Source organism: Mytilus californianus, unplaced genomic scaffold (assembly GCF_021869535.1).
Source record: "Mytilus californianus isolate M0D057914Y unplaced genomic scaffold, xbMytCali1.0.p SCAF_4, whole genome shotgun sequence".
Taxonomy (NCBI): domain Eukaryota; kingdom Metazoa; phylum Mollusca; class Bivalvia; order Mytilida; family Mytilidae; genus Mytilus; species Mytilus californianus.
In genome coordinates, this window is record NW_026262690.1 from 20,924,022 (window position 1) to 20,941,601 (window position 17,580).

The 17,580-nt window shown below is 31.8% G+C and overlaps 1 protein-coding gene and 1 long non-coding RNA gene across 3 annotated transcripts in view; both read left to right on the forward strand.

The window, feature by feature from the left end:
• Positions 1-16,673, forward strand: part of LOC127737655 (ribosomal oxygenase 1-like) — a 36,972-nt gene extending 20,299 nt beyond the window's left edge. For both annotated transcript variants that reach the window (XM_052248514.1, XM_052248515.1), the window contains 5 exons: positions 1,197-1,338; positions 2,503-2,626; positions 5,747-5,846; positions 11,828-11,914; positions 14,793-16,673. In XM_052248514.1, coding sequence (XP_052104474.1) covers positions 1,197-1,338; positions 2,503-2,626; positions 5,747-5,846; positions 11,828-11,914; positions 14,793-14,897 — 558 coding nt within the window. In that variant the 3' untranslated portion in view covers positions 14,898-16,673. The remainder of the gene's footprint in view (positions 1-1,196; positions 1,339-2,502; positions 2,627-5,746; positions 5,847-11,827; positions 11,915-14,792) is intronic.
• LOC127737677 (uncharacterized) lies at positions 6,631-8,642 on the forward strand. The gene is made up of 2 exons (XR_007999752.1): positions 6,631-7,106; positions 8,417-8,642. It is a non-coding gene; the product is annotated as an uncharacterized LOC127737677 (long non-coding RNA).
• Positions 16,674-17,580: the final 907 nt, after the last annotated feature.

The window sequence follows — 17,580 nt, forward strand, 5'->3', positions numbered from 1 at the left end:
GCAATAGCAAGAAATCTTCAATTGCACAGTATTGCGCAATAGCAAGAAATATCCAATAGCACAATATTGCGCAATAGCAAGAAATTGTCAATTGTACAGTATTGCGCAATAGCAAGAAATATTCAATTGCACAGTATTGTGCAAAAGAAGATACTTTGTATAAATTGCTTATTTCTTGATCAATTTCAATGGGGTTTTATTCTTGAATTCTTGGGGTTCTTTAATATGCTGAATCTAACCGTGTATTAAGTTTTTGGATTTTGGGCCCCGTTTTTAAATTGGTCCACATTGAGGTCCAAAGGGTCCAAAATTTAACTTTGTTTGATTTCATCAAAAATTGAATTATTGGGGTTCTTTGATATGCCGAATCTAACCGTGTGTTTAGATTCTTAATTTTTGGTTCCGTTTTCAAATTGGTCTACATTAAAGGTCCAAAGGGTCCAAAATTTAACTTAGTTTGATTTTAACAAAAATTGAATTTTTAGGGTTCTTTGATATGCTGAATCTAAACATGTATTTAGATTTTTGATTATGGGCCCAGTTTTCAAGTTGGTCCAAATCGGGGTCCAAAATTAAACTTTGTTTGATTTCAACAAAAATTGAATATATGGAGTTCTTTGATATGCTGAATCTAACCATGTATTTAGATTTTTGATTTTTGGGCCCCGTTATCAACTTTGTCCACATTGAGGTCAAAAGGGTCCAAAATTAAACTTTGTTTGATTTCATCAAAAATTGAATTCTTGGGGTTCTTTGATATGCTGAATCTAACCATGTATTTAGATTTTGGATATTGGACCATAATAGGTGAATGTCCAATTTAAAATTTTTAAGTTCTTAGACCACATTCATTCTGTGTCAGAAACCTATGCTGTGTCAAATATTTAATCACAATCCAAATTCAGAGCTGTATCAAGCTTGAATGTTGTGTCCATACTTACCCCAACTGTTCAGGGTTTGACCTCTGCGGTCGTATCAAGCTGGGCCCTGCGGAGCATTTTATTTACTATATCAGCTTGGGCTCAATTTTGGGGGATCTAAATTCTGATATTGGTAGAAATTTGATACATGTATCAATTCTGTAATATATCTACCTAGACAATAAGTCTACAAGTTATTCCAGATAGGGAGTACTGATACTAATATTCTCTATAAATGTATTATCTTTTATGCAATAACTTTTAATATATTTTCAGGATAATCCCCAAAGGAAGGTATTTTTACGTAAGATTCAGCAGTTAATGACAAAATTGATCAGTTACGCACCAGTGGACTCTGCTTGTGATCAGTTATCTAAACATTACATACATGATAGCTTACCACCTGTTCTTTCGGAAGGCAAGTTCACTAAACAGAATTTGACAATCTATGAAAATAAAATTGTTTCCTCTTTTTAACCAAGCTAGTGGCATATGTCAGATTCTGCCACTGTGCTAGTATTGTATTTTATCATATGTTTAATACTTGTTACTGCGATTTTGAATATTTGATAAAGATGGAAACTCAAAATAAAGATCTGCAAATCATTTCATTGGTCTTTAACATTTTGGTGACTGCTTAGGGGAGGGTCATTTGATAGGGGGTTGGAATATTTTGTTAAACTTTTTTTTTCTTATTCAAATTTTTGTACCTCAATTAAAATGGCATTATATTGACAGATGAGCAGGTCAGGAATTTTTTTAATATAAAAGTAATTATCACTTTACAGCTATTAAAAAAAAAGTTATATCTGCAGGCTTGACAAAGAAATCAATCAATAGCTAATTATTATATATATTAATTACTAAAAATCAACAACACTTAAGTTAACTGTTGGTTCAAGGTTTATTCATGTTGACTTTGTTGGCCACATGGGACAGATGCAAAGTCATGAAGTGTACAAAACATGGCTTTTTACAGCGTTTACAATTTATCTGTGTTAAATTTTCAAGTTCTGTAGCTACATGTTATCATATAATTTTCCAATAAATGACACTTTACAAGCCATTAGGTTCCATTTCAATTAGCTTTGCTTTGCAGAGATGCTGCCTCTAAATTTGTGGGAAATGTGATAAAGATATATCATCGCCAATATGTTTTAAATGTTGTAACTTGGAGACTAAGAATGATGCCCTTATAGTTAATGTAATTTTTTGCGATGGCCTAAATTCCTCTATGAAGGGTGTCTAATCAGAATGTTGGATGTTGCTGCTACTGACTACTTATTGTAGAATTAGGTGAAATCAATTGGCTGCTTATCTGATTGTTGGTTGCTTAATGTCCAGTGGCAAATATTTCTTATCTACATATGATGACACAATGCATGTACAACAACAAAATTATCAAAAATTGTTCATGGCAGTTCTCTAACCTTTTTTTAAAACATTGATGGGCCTAAATTGGATTGACTCTAGATCTGTATTCACACGAAAATTCTATAAACCCCCCAAAAAAATTGCAAGACAGCTAAGAGGTAGATCTTTCATAGCTTTTCAATAAAACTATTTTGCTGTTTACTTTCAGCTGAAAAATCTTGTAGTGTACATGGTGATGGAGAACGATGGGAGAAAAGTAAAAAATGTGTTGTTGGTACTGCTGAGATGGAACCAGATACACAGATCAAAATTATTCGCAAAGGAGTTCTCAGGTACTATTTTCTTGAAAGTATTGCGGGATGTAATTTTAGTATGAAGAAGCTAAAGAATAGACCTACTACTATGAAAATGACTTGATACTAGATAGTCTGTTATAACATTTGACTCTCAATAAGTTTGGAGTTGTACAGATTGGAAAAGCCTAGAAAAACATAACCTTTGATTCAGTTGAACTTATGTTTTTAAGTGAAGCCAAATGCTCTGTTTGGTACTTTGTATCTCTGTGATCTGATGATTCTTATTACTTCAAGTTTAAGCACAGTGTAATTTCAAAAATTTGTAAAAATATTTAGGTATTTTTTGGTATCAAATGAAAGCTTTAGGACTGGGGATCACTGAAGAACCCTTGTTAAAAGCTTTAAAAAAAATAACAAAAAAGGAGGACATAGTAACTGTTTTGGGGTAAAGATTGCATGAAATGCAATCATAACCCTATGGTACTGACTTGATATCTATATCTTCCAAGGTTTATCACTACCTTTGATAGTTCAAACAAACTAGTGCAGTGAAATGATCATTATTTAGATCCAATCCAGTCAATGTCATGCAGTTTATTGATTATATGATATTTAAGCAGTGATTTTGCTAGTACTCGTCATTTTCGTCATTTACGAAACGGTTTTCAAAATGACAAAAGTATTCCAAATCAATTTCGTCACTTAAATTTGGAAAGAGTAAAAATATTTTCGCATGAAAATACTATAATTCTACCTGTCTTATTGTTTCTGACAAGTTTATGACCCTCAGCTAATTAACATTTACAACAGGTGTTATAAGTTGTGATTACAGATAATCCGCTTATTGCCATCGGATGGGTCACTAATCCGTTATTTATTTATCAACCTCATAATTGATCATTATAATTATTTTCCCCAGTAAAATCAGTCAGTCGGCATTTCAATTTCAATATTTCTCAAACGATCACAATTTGCAGATCGCTTGTCGTAGTTTCGTCAAATGAATGTATTTTCATCATATTTGATATAACTTTTTATCAAAAACTTTCGACAATTTCGATTAAAAAGATAGAACTTTATTCATAACATTCAGAAATGTTTTCACGAGTCAAACAGGTGCTCCTTTACGATGAACTGCGCACGCGCGAAAGTATTCTTATGAATTTAAAGACACTAAAACGTAAAATACGAAATAATTAAGTATCAAACTAAACGAGAGAGATAAATATAGTTCTTATTTAGCAAATTTAATTTAAAAAATGATAATTTCCTGCCTTTTTTAAACACGAACCAATCCGTAGATGAATCCGGATTCATTCTGAATTTATTCTGAATTTATTATCCACTTGTCACTTCCCGTTTTCATTTCATTTGGAAATCGAAAGTAAATGTGATCTATTCATGATAAATTTACAATTTAAAGTCATTAGAATTGTTCCAAAAAGGATTTGTACAAATCCTTGGTTCCAACTTTATAGAATTAATTGGAAATATCGCTTTAAAACGTTTTTAAGGATAATGAGTATGAATAATGTAGTGAAATAGTCCTTACAAGTTCATTTATGCTGTGATTCCTGGTTTAAAAAAAATGGATCCCAACTTTTGCTGATTAGGAATGTACCCTGAAACTAACTGAAGTGAAATTGTGAACTAGATTTCTAGATCTTATATCCTAATCTTCGTATTAAAGTGCCACATCAGTTAAATCATGCAGTAACTGCCTAGTATGCCGAAGTCCTTCAAAGTCTGACAAAGATGTATAGATAGTAATATACATCCTAGGTCCCTTGTTGCTAACCAAAATAAGGTTGATTTTCATCCCGTGCAAAAGTGACTAAAGCCCTCAAAATCCTAGCTTAAACCCTGTATTTAAGTTACGATATGATGTGTACCAGACTTGTCAAGAAAACATATTTTTATTAAAAATTACATAAGTAATGCATGGTGTGTGAATCTGTTATAGAAATAGGATCAATTAAAATGTACAATCATGAACAAAGGAAGATAACTCCCAACTCAAATTTTTAATTTGCCTAGCAAAATCCAATTCAATGTTTTATGTATAAATTCACAAAATTGCAAATTGAAAGCAATCTTTACCTTTCAGTGCTCATAAGTACTTTGATTTAAGCCCTGCCACTGAAGAGGGGGGTAAATAGTGTTACATATGTTCGTCCATCACAAGTTTCTGGATGGTAATTAAAGTATCACTTTACCATATCTTTTTGAACTTTAAGGTAGATAGGGTGTCTTCCTCCATCTTGGATTTTGAAATACCATAAAACAATCGGTCTAGATCATTAAGAAAATGTGCAAATTTTGAGAGTAGTAGGTAATTCATGTGTAAGAATTTTCATTTTAATACAGAAAATGACATGTTTTATCATATTTATGGTTGTATTTTACAAAAAACAGAAAACTTTTGTTTTATTCAATTTTTTCCAACTTTGCCACATAAGGGGAGGCAACTCAAATGTAAGGGCAGATAATTCAGATAAAGTTATTTTTACAATAGAATGTGTTAAGAATTTACCCTATTTTATTATGTAGCAAGAAAACGGGTCCGGTGACCCCAATTTTTCTTTTTCTTATCTGAAAGCATAATATTTGAGCTATCTTCTCATATTTTATCTCAAAATTCTATGGTGTAGTTTTCGTTTTATGGCAGAAAATTGGGTTTTCCATGCATAATCTATACAAAATCTGTCAATTTTGCACAACCTGTAGCGTGAAAATAAGCCCCGTGACCCATTCTTTTTATTATTTTTTTAAAAAAAGCATGATATAAACTACATTTTGACAAATTATTAAAAAAATCTATGGATTGTTATTTAGACACCCCATCTACCTTAAAGCTAAAACATAAAATACAGCTAATAAATTTCAATTTTTTAACATTTACCATTGTAAGAGTTAAAAATACATATGGATCGTAATGTGTAGATTCATTTTTTCACTTTTGTATGAAATATGGTGTATGCATACAAGTTATGCCACTGATTTTATCAAAGAACCATGCTCCTTTTTAAATTTGACAGAAACACGAGTCTATTATACAGATAACATGTTATTATAATATAAAAGTATTTAGTTTTGGTTTTTTTTTCCAAAATTGTGTCTGAATTATAAAAATGTTTAAATTTTCTATGTTTCCAGGTTATTAACAGAAGATGATGATGTCAGAATTTATCATTCACTTGACAATACTCGTATCTACCATGGATCTGATCCACAATATATAGAAATATCTGCAGAGGTAAGTAAGATAAGAAGTATAAGAGTTAAAAGCTATATACATTACTAGTGGCAAGCCTATGTTTGGTGGTTGTTTGATATCATCTGCCATTTGGAAACACTTTATCTACGTAGGTTAGTTCTAGTTTCAAGACCTACACATTTGATACAACACAAAATGTCCATCGTCATACTATCATTTTTATGCCCCCGCCGTAGCGGTGGGGGCATTAAGTTTTACCCTTGTTCGTCTGTACGTACGTACGTTACGTACGTCCGTCCGTACGTCCCAAAATTGGTTTTCCGTTCTCTAACTTGAGTTTGCCTCAACCAAATGTTATGAAACTTATACACAATGCTTATTTTCACAAAACACAGATCTAGTTTGAATTTTGGTGGCATCACTTTAACCGTTCTAGAGTTATGCCCCTTTATAAATGGAAAAATTGCAAAATTTTTAGTTTCCGTTCTCTAACTTAAGTTTGCCTCAACCAAATGTTATGAAACTTATACACAAGGCTTATTACTTACAAAACACAGATCAATTATGAATGTTGATGGCTTCACTTTAACCGTTCTAGAGTTATGCCCCGTTATAAATGGAAAAATTGCAAAATATTTAGTTTTCGTCCTCTACCTTAAGTTTGCCTCAACCAAATGTTATGAAACTTATACACAATGCTTATTACCACAAAACACAGATCAAGTTTGAATTTTGGTGGCGTCACTTTAACCGTTCTAGAGTTATGCCCCTTTATAAATGGAAAAAATTGCAAAATTTTTATTTTCTTCCAAATATCAAGTTATTATACGACCGCAAAAAATTTTGCGGTCGTATATTGGTATGACGTTGGCGTCGTCGTCGTCGTCGTCGTCGTCCGACGTCGTCCAAAGACACAGTGGTTTTCGCACTCTAACTTTAGTTTAGGTGAATGGATCTCTATGAAATTTTACCATAAGGTTCAATACCACAAAAGGAAGGTTGGGATTGATTTTGGGGGTAATGGTAGCAACAGTTAAGGAATTAGGGGCCAAAAAGGGGCCAAAAATAAGCATTTTTGTAACTTCCAGACATAACTTGTGTGTTAGTGTATGAATCTCTCTGACATTGTACCACAAGGTTCCATATCACACAGGGAATGCTGGGATTGATTTTGGGGGTAATTGCCTTGAAATTTTAGGAATTAGGGGCCAAAAAAGGGGCAAAAAACAAGCATTTTTCTAGTTTCATGACAATAACTTGTGTGTTAGTGTTTGGATATTTCTGAAATTGTACTACAAGGTTCCATATCACAAAGGGAAAACTGGAATTGAGTTTGGGGGTAATTGATCTAAATATTTAGGAATTGGGGGCCAAAAAGGGGCCAAAAAACACATTTTTCTAGTTTCCAGACAATAACTTGTGTTCAAGTGTATGGATCTCTCTGAAATTGTACTGCAAGGTACCATACCACAAAGGGAAGGCTGGGATTGAGTTTGGGGGTGATGAATCATAAGGGGGTTCAAAAAATTTGTGGGGGGGGGATTTTTTTTTTTCTTTTTTTTTCTTTTTTTCCTTTTTTTTTTCTTTTAAAATTTTCCATTTTAAGTTGGTTATTTCTGATTTATATTTAAAAGCAAATAATAATGATATGGCAGGAGATACACACCAAACAGGATGTGTAAATTATTATATAATAAGTATTGTGCAATAGCAAGAAATTTTCAATTGCACAGTATTGCACAATAGCAAGAAATCTTCAATTGCACAGTATTGCGCAATAGCAAGAAATCTTCAATTGCACAGTATTGCGCAATAGCAAGAAATATCCAATAGCACAATATTGCGCAATAGCAAGAAATTGTCAATTGTACAGTATTGCGCAATAGCAAGAAATATTCAATTGCACAGTATTGTGCAAAAGAAGATACTTCGTATAAATTACTTATTTCTTGATCAATTTCAATGGGGTTTTATTCTTGAATTCTTGGGGTTCTTTAATATGCTGAATCTAACCGTGTATTAAGTTTTTGGATTTTGGGCCCCGTTTTTCAATTGGTCCACATTGAGGTCCAAAGGGTCCAAAATTTAACTTTGTTTGATTTCATCAAAAATTGAATTATTGGGGTTCTTTGATATGCCGAATCTAACCGTGTATTTAGATTCTTAATTTTTGGTTCCGTTTTCAAATTGGTCTACATTAAGGTCCAAAGGGTCCAAAATTAAACTTAGTTTGATTTTAACAAAAATTTTAATTTTAGGGTTCTTTGATATGCTGAATCTAAACATGTATTTAGATTTTTATACGACCGCAAAAATTGAAAATTTTTTGTTAGTATATTGGTATGACGTTGGCATCGTCGTCGTCGTCTGGCGTCGTCCGGCGTCGTCCGAAGACACATTGGTTTTCGCACTCTAACTTTAGTTTAAGTGAATGGATCTTAATGAAATTTTACCATAAGGTTCAATACCACGAAAGGAAGGTGGGGATTGATTTTGGGGGTTATGGTACCAACAGTTAAGGAATTAGGGGCCAAAAATAAGCATTTTTGTAACTTCCAGACAATAACTTGTGTGTAAGTGTATGGATCTCTCTGACATTGTACCACAAGGTTCCATATCACAAAGGGAAGGCTGTAATTGATTTTGGGGGTAATTGCCTCAAAATTTTAGGAATTAGGGGCCAAAAAAGGGGCAAAAAACAAGCATTTTTCTAGTTTCATGACAATAACTTGTGTGTAAGTGTTTGGATATTTCTGAAATTGTACTACAAGGTTCCATATCACAAAGGGAAAGCTGTAATTGAGTTTGGGGGTAATTGCCCGAAACGTTTAGGAATTGGGGGCCAAAAAGGGGCCAAAAATAAGCATTTTTCTAGTTTCCAGACAATAACTTGTGTTCAAGTGTATGGATCTCTCTGAAATTGTACTGCAAGGTACCATACCACAAAGGGAAGGCTGGGATTGAGTTTGGGGGTGATGAATCATAAGGGGGTTCAAAAAATTTGGGGGGGGGGATTTTTTTTTTTCTTTTTTTTTCTTTTTTTCCTTTTTTTTTTCTTTTAAAATTTTCCATTTTAAGTTGGTTATTTCTGATTAATATTTAAAAGCAAATAATAATGATATGGTCGGAGATACACACCAAACAGGATGTGTAAATTATTATATAATAAGTATTGTGCAATAGCAAGAAATTTTCAATTGCACAGTATTGCACAATTGCAAGAAATCTTCAATTGCACGTTATTGCGCAATAGCAAGAAATCTTCAATTGCACAGTATTGCGCAATAGCAAGAAATATCCAATAGCACAATATTGCGCAATAGCAAGAAATTGTCAATTGTACAGTATTGCACAATAGCAAGAAATATTCAATTGCACAGTATTGTGCAAAAGAAGAAACTTCATATAAATTTGCTTATTTCTTGATCAATTTCAATGGGGTTTTATTCTTGAATTCTTGGGGTTCTTTAATATGCTGAATCTAACCGTGTATTAAGTTTTTGGATTTTGGGCCCCGTTTTTAAATTGGTCCACATTGAGGTCCAAAGGGTCCAAAATTTAACTTTGTTTGATTTCATCAAAAATTGAATTATTGGGGTTCTTTGATATGCCGAATCTAACCGTGTATTTAGATTCTTAATTTTTGGTTCCGTTTTCAAATTGGTCTACATTAAGGTCAAAAGGGTCCAAAATTAAACTTAGTTTGATTTTAACAAAAATTGAATTTTTAGGGTACTTTGATATGCTGAATCTAAACATGTATTTCGATTTTTGATTATGGGCCCAGTTTTCAAGTTGGTCCAAATCGGGGTCCAAAATTAAACTTTGTTTGATTTCAACAAAAATTGAATATATGGGGTTCTTTGATATGCTGAATCTAACCATGTATTTAGATTTTTGATTTTTGGGCCCCATTATCAACTTTGTCCACATTGAGGTCAAAAGGGTCCAAAATTAAACTTTGTTTGATTTCATCAAAAATTGAATTCTTGGGGTTCTTTGATATGCTGAATCTAAACATGTATTTAGATTTTTTATTTGTGGACCCGCTATCAAATTGGTTCATATTGAGGTCAAAAGGGTCCAAAATTAAACTTTGTTTGATTTCATCAAAAATTGAATTATTGGGGTTCTTTGATATGCCAAATCTAACCGTGTATTTAGATTTTTAATTTTGGGTCCCGTTTTTAAATTGGTCTACATTAAGGTCCAAAGGGTCCAAAATTAAACTTAGTTTGATTTTAACAAAAATTGAATTCTTGGGGTTCTTTGATATGCTGAATCTAAACATGTGTTTAGATTTTTGATTATGGGCCCAGTTTTCAAGTTGGTCCAAGTTGGGGTACAAAATTAAACTTTGTTTGATTTCAACAAAAATTGAATATATGGGGTTCTTTGATATGCTGAATCTAAACATGTATTTAGATTTTAGATTTTTGGTCCAGTTTTCAAGTTGGTCCAAATTGGGGTCCAAAATTAAACTTTGTTTGATTTCAACAAAAATTGAATATATGGGGTTCTTTGATATGCTGAATCTTACCATGTATTTAGATTTTTTATTTTGTGGGCCTGCTATCAAATTGGTCTACATTAAGGTCCAAAGGGTCCAAAATTAAACTTAGTTTGATTTTAACAAAAATTGAATTCTTGGAGTACTTTGATATGCTGAATCTAAACATGTGTTTAGATTTTTGATTATGGGACCAGTATTCAAGTTTGTCCAAGTTGGGGTCCAAAATTAAACTTTGTTTGATTTCAACAAAAATTGAATATATGGGGTTCTTTGATATGCTGAATCTAACCATGTATTTTGATTTTGGACATTGAACCATAATAGGTAAATTAAAAAAATTGGTGTTCTTAGACCACATTCTTTCTGTGTCAGAAAACTATGCTGTGTCAAATATTTAATCACAATCCAAATTCAGAGCTGTATCAAGCTTGAATGTTGTGTCCATACTTGCCCCAACTGTTCAGGGTTCGACCTCTGCGGTCGTATCAAGCTGCGCCCAGCGAAGCATTTTATTTTTAAAATTGGAGTTATCTTCCTTTGTCCATGATTATAGTTGAATCAACTACAATGAATGCTTTATACAATGCAATGTTTAATTTTGACTTCCACTGATAAAACACAGATCAAGTTGAATTTGGGTAGTGTCACTTTAACCATTATTGAGTTATGCCCCTTTATAAATAGAAAAATTGCTGAATTTTTAGTTTCTGTTCTCTACTTAAGTTAGCCTCAACCAAATGCTATGAGACTTACACACAAAACTCAGATCAAGTTCAAATTTGGGTAGTGTCACTTTTACTGTTCTTCAGTTATGTCCCTTTATAACTATATGATATGCAAGCGGGGGCATCATCTGTGTCCACATGTGGACACTATCCACATTTATTTTTTTTTAATTTTCAACAATGGTTCATATTCATGAATAAAATATTGAAGGATATGAAGAAAAAGATAATAGAAATAGAAACAGTGCACCTGTGTTGGATTGTAAATCATCATTCCCTAATTGACATTCCTAAAGAAACCTGATATTAGTGAGCACCATATAGCAGGAAGTCCACATCTAAAAAAAGGTTCTGATCAATAATATGGAACCACTTTTTGAGTGACATGTACAACTGTCCCTTCTTTGGTTTTCTTAGTTTATAAGATAATGATATTTATGTCTCTTGTGAAGTCAAAGTCAATGATTGTATTGATATAAAGTCCAAAATCTGGATTGTCATCAACACACAAACAAAGAACAAACATTAATCATTACAATCAATTATATGTTCATAAAATGGTAGTATATATGTTTAATATATCAATGATTTGTTGATTTTTCCGGCTGGATCTGCAGTGGAGTACCTCATCCACTCCTATCCTGATTATGTCTGTCGACCATCTTCCTATAAATATTTGTTATATTTTTCAGGCTGGACCTGCAGTGGAGTACTTCATTCACTCCTATCCTGATTATGTCTCTGTTGACCATTTTCCTATAGATATTTGTTATATTTTTTAGGCTGGACCTGCAGTTGAGTACCTCATCCACTCCTATCCTGAATATGTCGCCATTGACAGTCTTCCTTTAGGAACATTGGATGAAAAAGTAAGGTTTTATAAGCAAAATTGTGGTGAAGACTAAAATTGTGGAATGTATTTGTATGAAAACATTACTTGTTTGCATACTTTATCAAAAGGAGGAGGGGCCTAGGTTGCAGTGTGGTATATGTAGTTCATCTACTGTATCACTCATCTGTCATCAATGAGGCTGTGAGTTTATATCCCGCATGTGTCAGGTGCATTTGGTTTTAATTTTAATTGACTAAGTTTATCAGTTTTTCTGAAGTTCAAGGTTCTCTCTGGACACTCTGGCTACCTCCATTAATAAAAACTGATGGCCCTTATATAGCCAATAGCTGTCTGTTTTAATGAGGTAAAATAATGATAGACCAGCGACTTTGTTTTTATTTTAAGAAATTAAAATGGAAATTAATGTCTCAATAACATTTAACTTTTATAGAAATTTCTATGGATTTGTAATTGGAGATATGATGAATTTAAGACATATGTAAGAACATTTTTCATTGATTTTATGTGCATTCTATACAAATGTTCTATTTGAAAGAATTATTTCAGAAAATAAGAGATGAATGCATAATTTTTATACGGCCACAAACAAATTTTGGGGTCATATAATGCTATCACGTCGTCATCGTCCGAAGACATTTGGTTTCCGGAAAATAACTTTAGTTTATGTTTATGGATCTCTATGAAATTTAACCAAAAGGTTCAATACCACAAAAGGAAGGTTGGGATTGTTTTTGGGGGTGATAGTCCCAACCGTTTAGTAATTAGGGGCCCAAAGGGGGTCCAAAACAATCATTTTTCTAGTTTCAGGACAATAACTTGTGTATTATAAGTATTGTGATTGCTCTGAAATTGTATCACAAGGTTCAATACCTCAAATAGAAGGTTGGGATTCATTTTGGGGGTAGTTGCCCAAACCGTTCAGGAATTAGGGGGTAAAAAGGGTCTTGATTTTTGTCGAGCCTTCGACTTTAGTCGAAAAAGCGAGACATAGCGATCCTACATTCCGTCGGCGGCGGCGGCGTCCACAAATATTCACTCTGTGGTTAAAGTTTTTGAAATTTTAAAAACTTTCTTAAACTATCCTGGATTTCTACCAAACTTGGACAGAAGCTTGTTTATGACCATAAGATAGTATCCAGAAGTAAATTTTGTAAAAATAAAATTCCATTTTTTCCGTATTTTACTTATAAATGGACTTAGTTTTTCTGCTGGGAAATATTACATTCACTCTGTGGTTAAAGTTTTTAAAATTTTAATAACTTTCTTAAACTATCCTGGGTTTCTACCAAACTTGGACAGAAGCTTGTTTATGATCATAAGATAGTATCCAGAAGTAAATTTTGTAAAAAAAAAAAACCATTTTTTCCGTATTTTACTTTTAAATGGACTTAGATTTTCTGCCGGGAAACAACACATTCACTCTGTGGTTTAAGTTTTTAAAATTTTAATAACTTTCTTATACTATTTTGGATTTGTACCAAACTTGGACAGAAGCTTGTTTATGAACAAAAGCTAGTATCTAGAAGGAAATTTTGTAAAAAAATAAATCCATTTTTTCCATATTTTACTTTTAAATGGACTTAGATTTTCTGCCAGGAAACAAAACATTCACTTGTCGTTAAAGTTTTAAAAATTTTAATAACTTTCTTATACTATTTGTTGAGCCTGCGATTAACAGAAAAAGTAGGCGAGACACTGGGTTCCGCGGAACCCTTACAAATTTTTCTTAAATTGTACCACAGTTTACAAATAGAAAATTTCTTCAAATGTTATTTTTTTCAAATAAGGGGGAGGGGGGGGGGGGGAGGGCAATTTTTTTTCCTCAAGATTTAAGAAATTGTCAATTTTCGAAAGAAATCATATAACCAATTCTAAGTTCTTTGACTACAGTTATTCTGTGTCAGAAACCTATTATGTGTCAAACATTTAATTACAATCCAAATTCAGACCTGTATCAAGCGCGAATATTGTGTCCATTTTTGTTCAGGGTTGGACCTCTGCGGTCGTATCCAGCTGCGCTCTGCTAAGCAATTTATTGTAATATTGCATTATATTTATTAGTCCCCTACCGACAAAGTCGAAGGGGACTTTAGGTCTGTCCATCCGTCAGTCCGGGCAAATCAGCTTTCCACACTTTTTTTCTTCGTTCTTGGAAGATATTGATTTGATATTTGGTATATAGTTTTATCATGACAAGTTATAGATCAATTTCTAATTTTGTTCTGGTCTGATGATTTAGTCCAGAGTTATGGACCATAACTCTGGACCATATCTAATGTTAGCTAGAGTACTATGTTAAACCATATTTATGTACAAAGGGAGATAACTCATTTTTTAAAAGACATTCTTTGTTGAATTATTTGCAGGAATTTTTTGGCAGGTTTGTTTGTTATTTAGTATAAACTAATTTTCTGAATGCTATATATAATAAAAAAAATATGAAGAGAAATCCTTTAATTAGATAATAATCTATTTTTATTAATGTATATATTTCAATACATTACATTGTGTAGATAAAAGTTGTTGACATTTTATAGATAAGTTACAAATCTATATTAGTTTGTGACAAATGAAAGAAAAAATATTTGGAACTATTAATTATATTTGATTATAATTTGAAAATAGATATACACTGTATTACATCATATCTAATTTTAGAGAACTATTAATCATATCTAATGTTTTTTTCACTCATATAATCAGTTTTCCACACTAGTCATGCTTGAAGATATTGACATGATATTTACTTTTTGTTTACACCATGACAAGTTATAGAACAAGTTAGCATTTTGTTCCAGTAAAATGAAGTTTTACCCGGTAGGGGACTATGTATTGCCATGCAATACTCTCAGAATGCTTGTTTAAATACTATTTTCTCCATTTTCATTTTGCAGATTGCCATAGCATCAGTTTTATATGACCATGGATTACTGCTGACTAGTGAACCTTTGGGTCCAATTGACGATGATGAAAGCTCAGGTGAACCTGACAATTGTTGATTGTAAAAGTTTGATCATGACTTGACTGGCCATCTGAGTGGAATCTCTCCAGGGCTTGTCCTTGGGAAAGGCAATAATACTATCAGTTAACCCAGGTTTCATGTAACCATGTGATGTAACAGGAGATTTACTTTTTGTATGAAATATTAGTACTGTCAGTACTGCAGTATGGTTTCAGGAAGAAATTAAGGCATTAGAGAAGCAGCTTTTTATTTTTGCTTTATTGAGCTTTTTAAATGCTAATCATGCTGACGAGCTTTATATTTTGCCATGGAATAGGTGAACAGACAAACAAATGTAGTGACATTAATGTTCTGTTATATATAGTAATCTTTAAAGAAGAAGATTCATTTATATTTGACATTACATGTATATAAGAAGGAGTTGATTTTTTAATATCAGTACAATAAAGTTTATTTAAAGATTAATATTAAAAACTTCATTTTGTGTACAAGTCTTGTCATGAATGTGGCCGGACAATTAATCAATCAACAACGCAAGAGAAAAAAGTGATACATCAAAAAGGAATTTTCCAAACATGCATATCCAGAGTGTTTTAAACCTTAATTTTTAGTAGAATGCATATAAACAGATACATGTGTATTGTTTAAAATTTTATTCAGAATTTTATTTATTTATACAACTTCAAAATAGTGTGTATATTATTTTATGAATGAAACAAAATTGTTTCACTGTAGAAGAATGATAGTATTATAATGTTTGACTTATTTTGTAACATGATAAAAAAACTGGTTGTGATTCAATATTACTTTAGTGTGTTTTAGATTCTTATCTTTTTTACACTTTATGTATACTACACACAATAGATACAGTGTATATTGAAACATCACAACAAAGGAAAAAAAAAACCAATTGAGTCAATATGCTGTAATATAGCCACTTATACATTCATATTTTTAAATTGCCTTTAAGCTTCAACATATAGTTATAAACCTTAGGAAAGACTACTTAATGAATATTAGATTAAGTGCTACATAGTTTCTATTCAAATTAGGTTGAAATAGATTTTTTTATTTGAATTACATTTAGTGAACAGTATTCCACCCAACATCCAATAAAGTAGAATGAAATATAACATCTCTGATTTGGAGAAAAAACTGGTGAATGATTGTTTTCTTATAAAGTTATCTGCAGGATATGGCAGATTTTGTGTATTATTATTGTATCAATGTTCACTACAGAAAATGGTTGTTAAGCAACCAACAATCAATCAACCACTACATGAAAATAATCAAGAAAGCTTAAACAGTAGATTAATATAGATACAGGGCCTTCATCAAACTACTTTCTTGTATTTCCATAGTCATTTTTGAAACATGTGTTAAGTTTCTATTAGTTGAATTGATAGAAATAACTGACTTAGATCCTTATATGGAAGTTAGATATAAACATTGCTTTAACACATTATTCAAACATTTGATTTAAGAAGTTAGAAATAGTTTTCACTTTTTGACTCCTTTTGTAAGGTAAAACATTACCATAGTAACATAATAAAATAGTGTTGAAAACTTTGACAAATAGATGTTAATTTTGAAGAATCCCTCAACATACTACTTGACTATTGAGGAAAACTGTTTAATGATTTCACAACTGTATATTTCAGACTTTTACACGAAATAACTATAAAGAATAATTTTGATTTCAGTGCTAGTCATTTCTATATTGTATTTTATGTGATATGCATTTTTATTTGTCCTGTTTATAATGAAATACATTAAAGATATGTTGGACTTTCAATCATTGATTGCCTCAAAGTTAGTATACTGAGTATCTGAAAAAAAAACATTATAATGCAAGTTCAACAATGGTTAGGAACGATATTTAGTACAAACGATGCTCCAATTTTTATGTCTCACACAAGTCACCATCTACGACCTTAAGATTAGTGCATTTTATTCCAAGATTTTGGATATATATACACGGGATAAAAGTCTAATGAAATCATAAGAAATTGAACACATATTACTGTTTCTGCTGTTCCTTGTCTTGAAGCTTCTGTGATGTCTTCAACAATGAAGTCAATAAAATATACAGTGAGCAATCTCAAGACAACTGACAGCACACAAAACATAGTTTTACAGTGCATTTTAGTTGCAAGCAAAGTCAATATCGATTTGTATCAATGATCTTTAAAATCTCATATCGAAAGTTCAGATAGCACAAAAATCAAGTTTTAATTGTTGTAATGCCTTGTATAAAAAACAGCAACACTCAAAAAGAAGTAAATTTTCTCCTGGAACATATGCATTTTATTCCATTTATTTACTAGTATGTCAAATATGAGAGCACACGGTAATAATTGTTTTCTGCCATTATTAACGATAATACAACTCTACAACAAAATCCCATGAAATACTGAATTTAAATGTGAACAAAATGATGTTTTGGTGTATGTGAATGAAACAGCAGCCCAACAACCAAAACAAAAAAAAACATCTAGAGGTCAACATATGGTCTAAAACAATACATGAGTGTGTACACAGTACCAGCATGTCTAGCTATAAATTGCCACAATTCTTAAAATTAATATGCAAAGAAATTCAACAGCGCATAACTATACCTGAAATGTTTCTCACTTAAAACATGAACAGAATAAAAAAAGAGAGGTATTTAGTAAAAAAAAATATTTTTATTTCCGAAAACAATATTATTTTAATGTAGC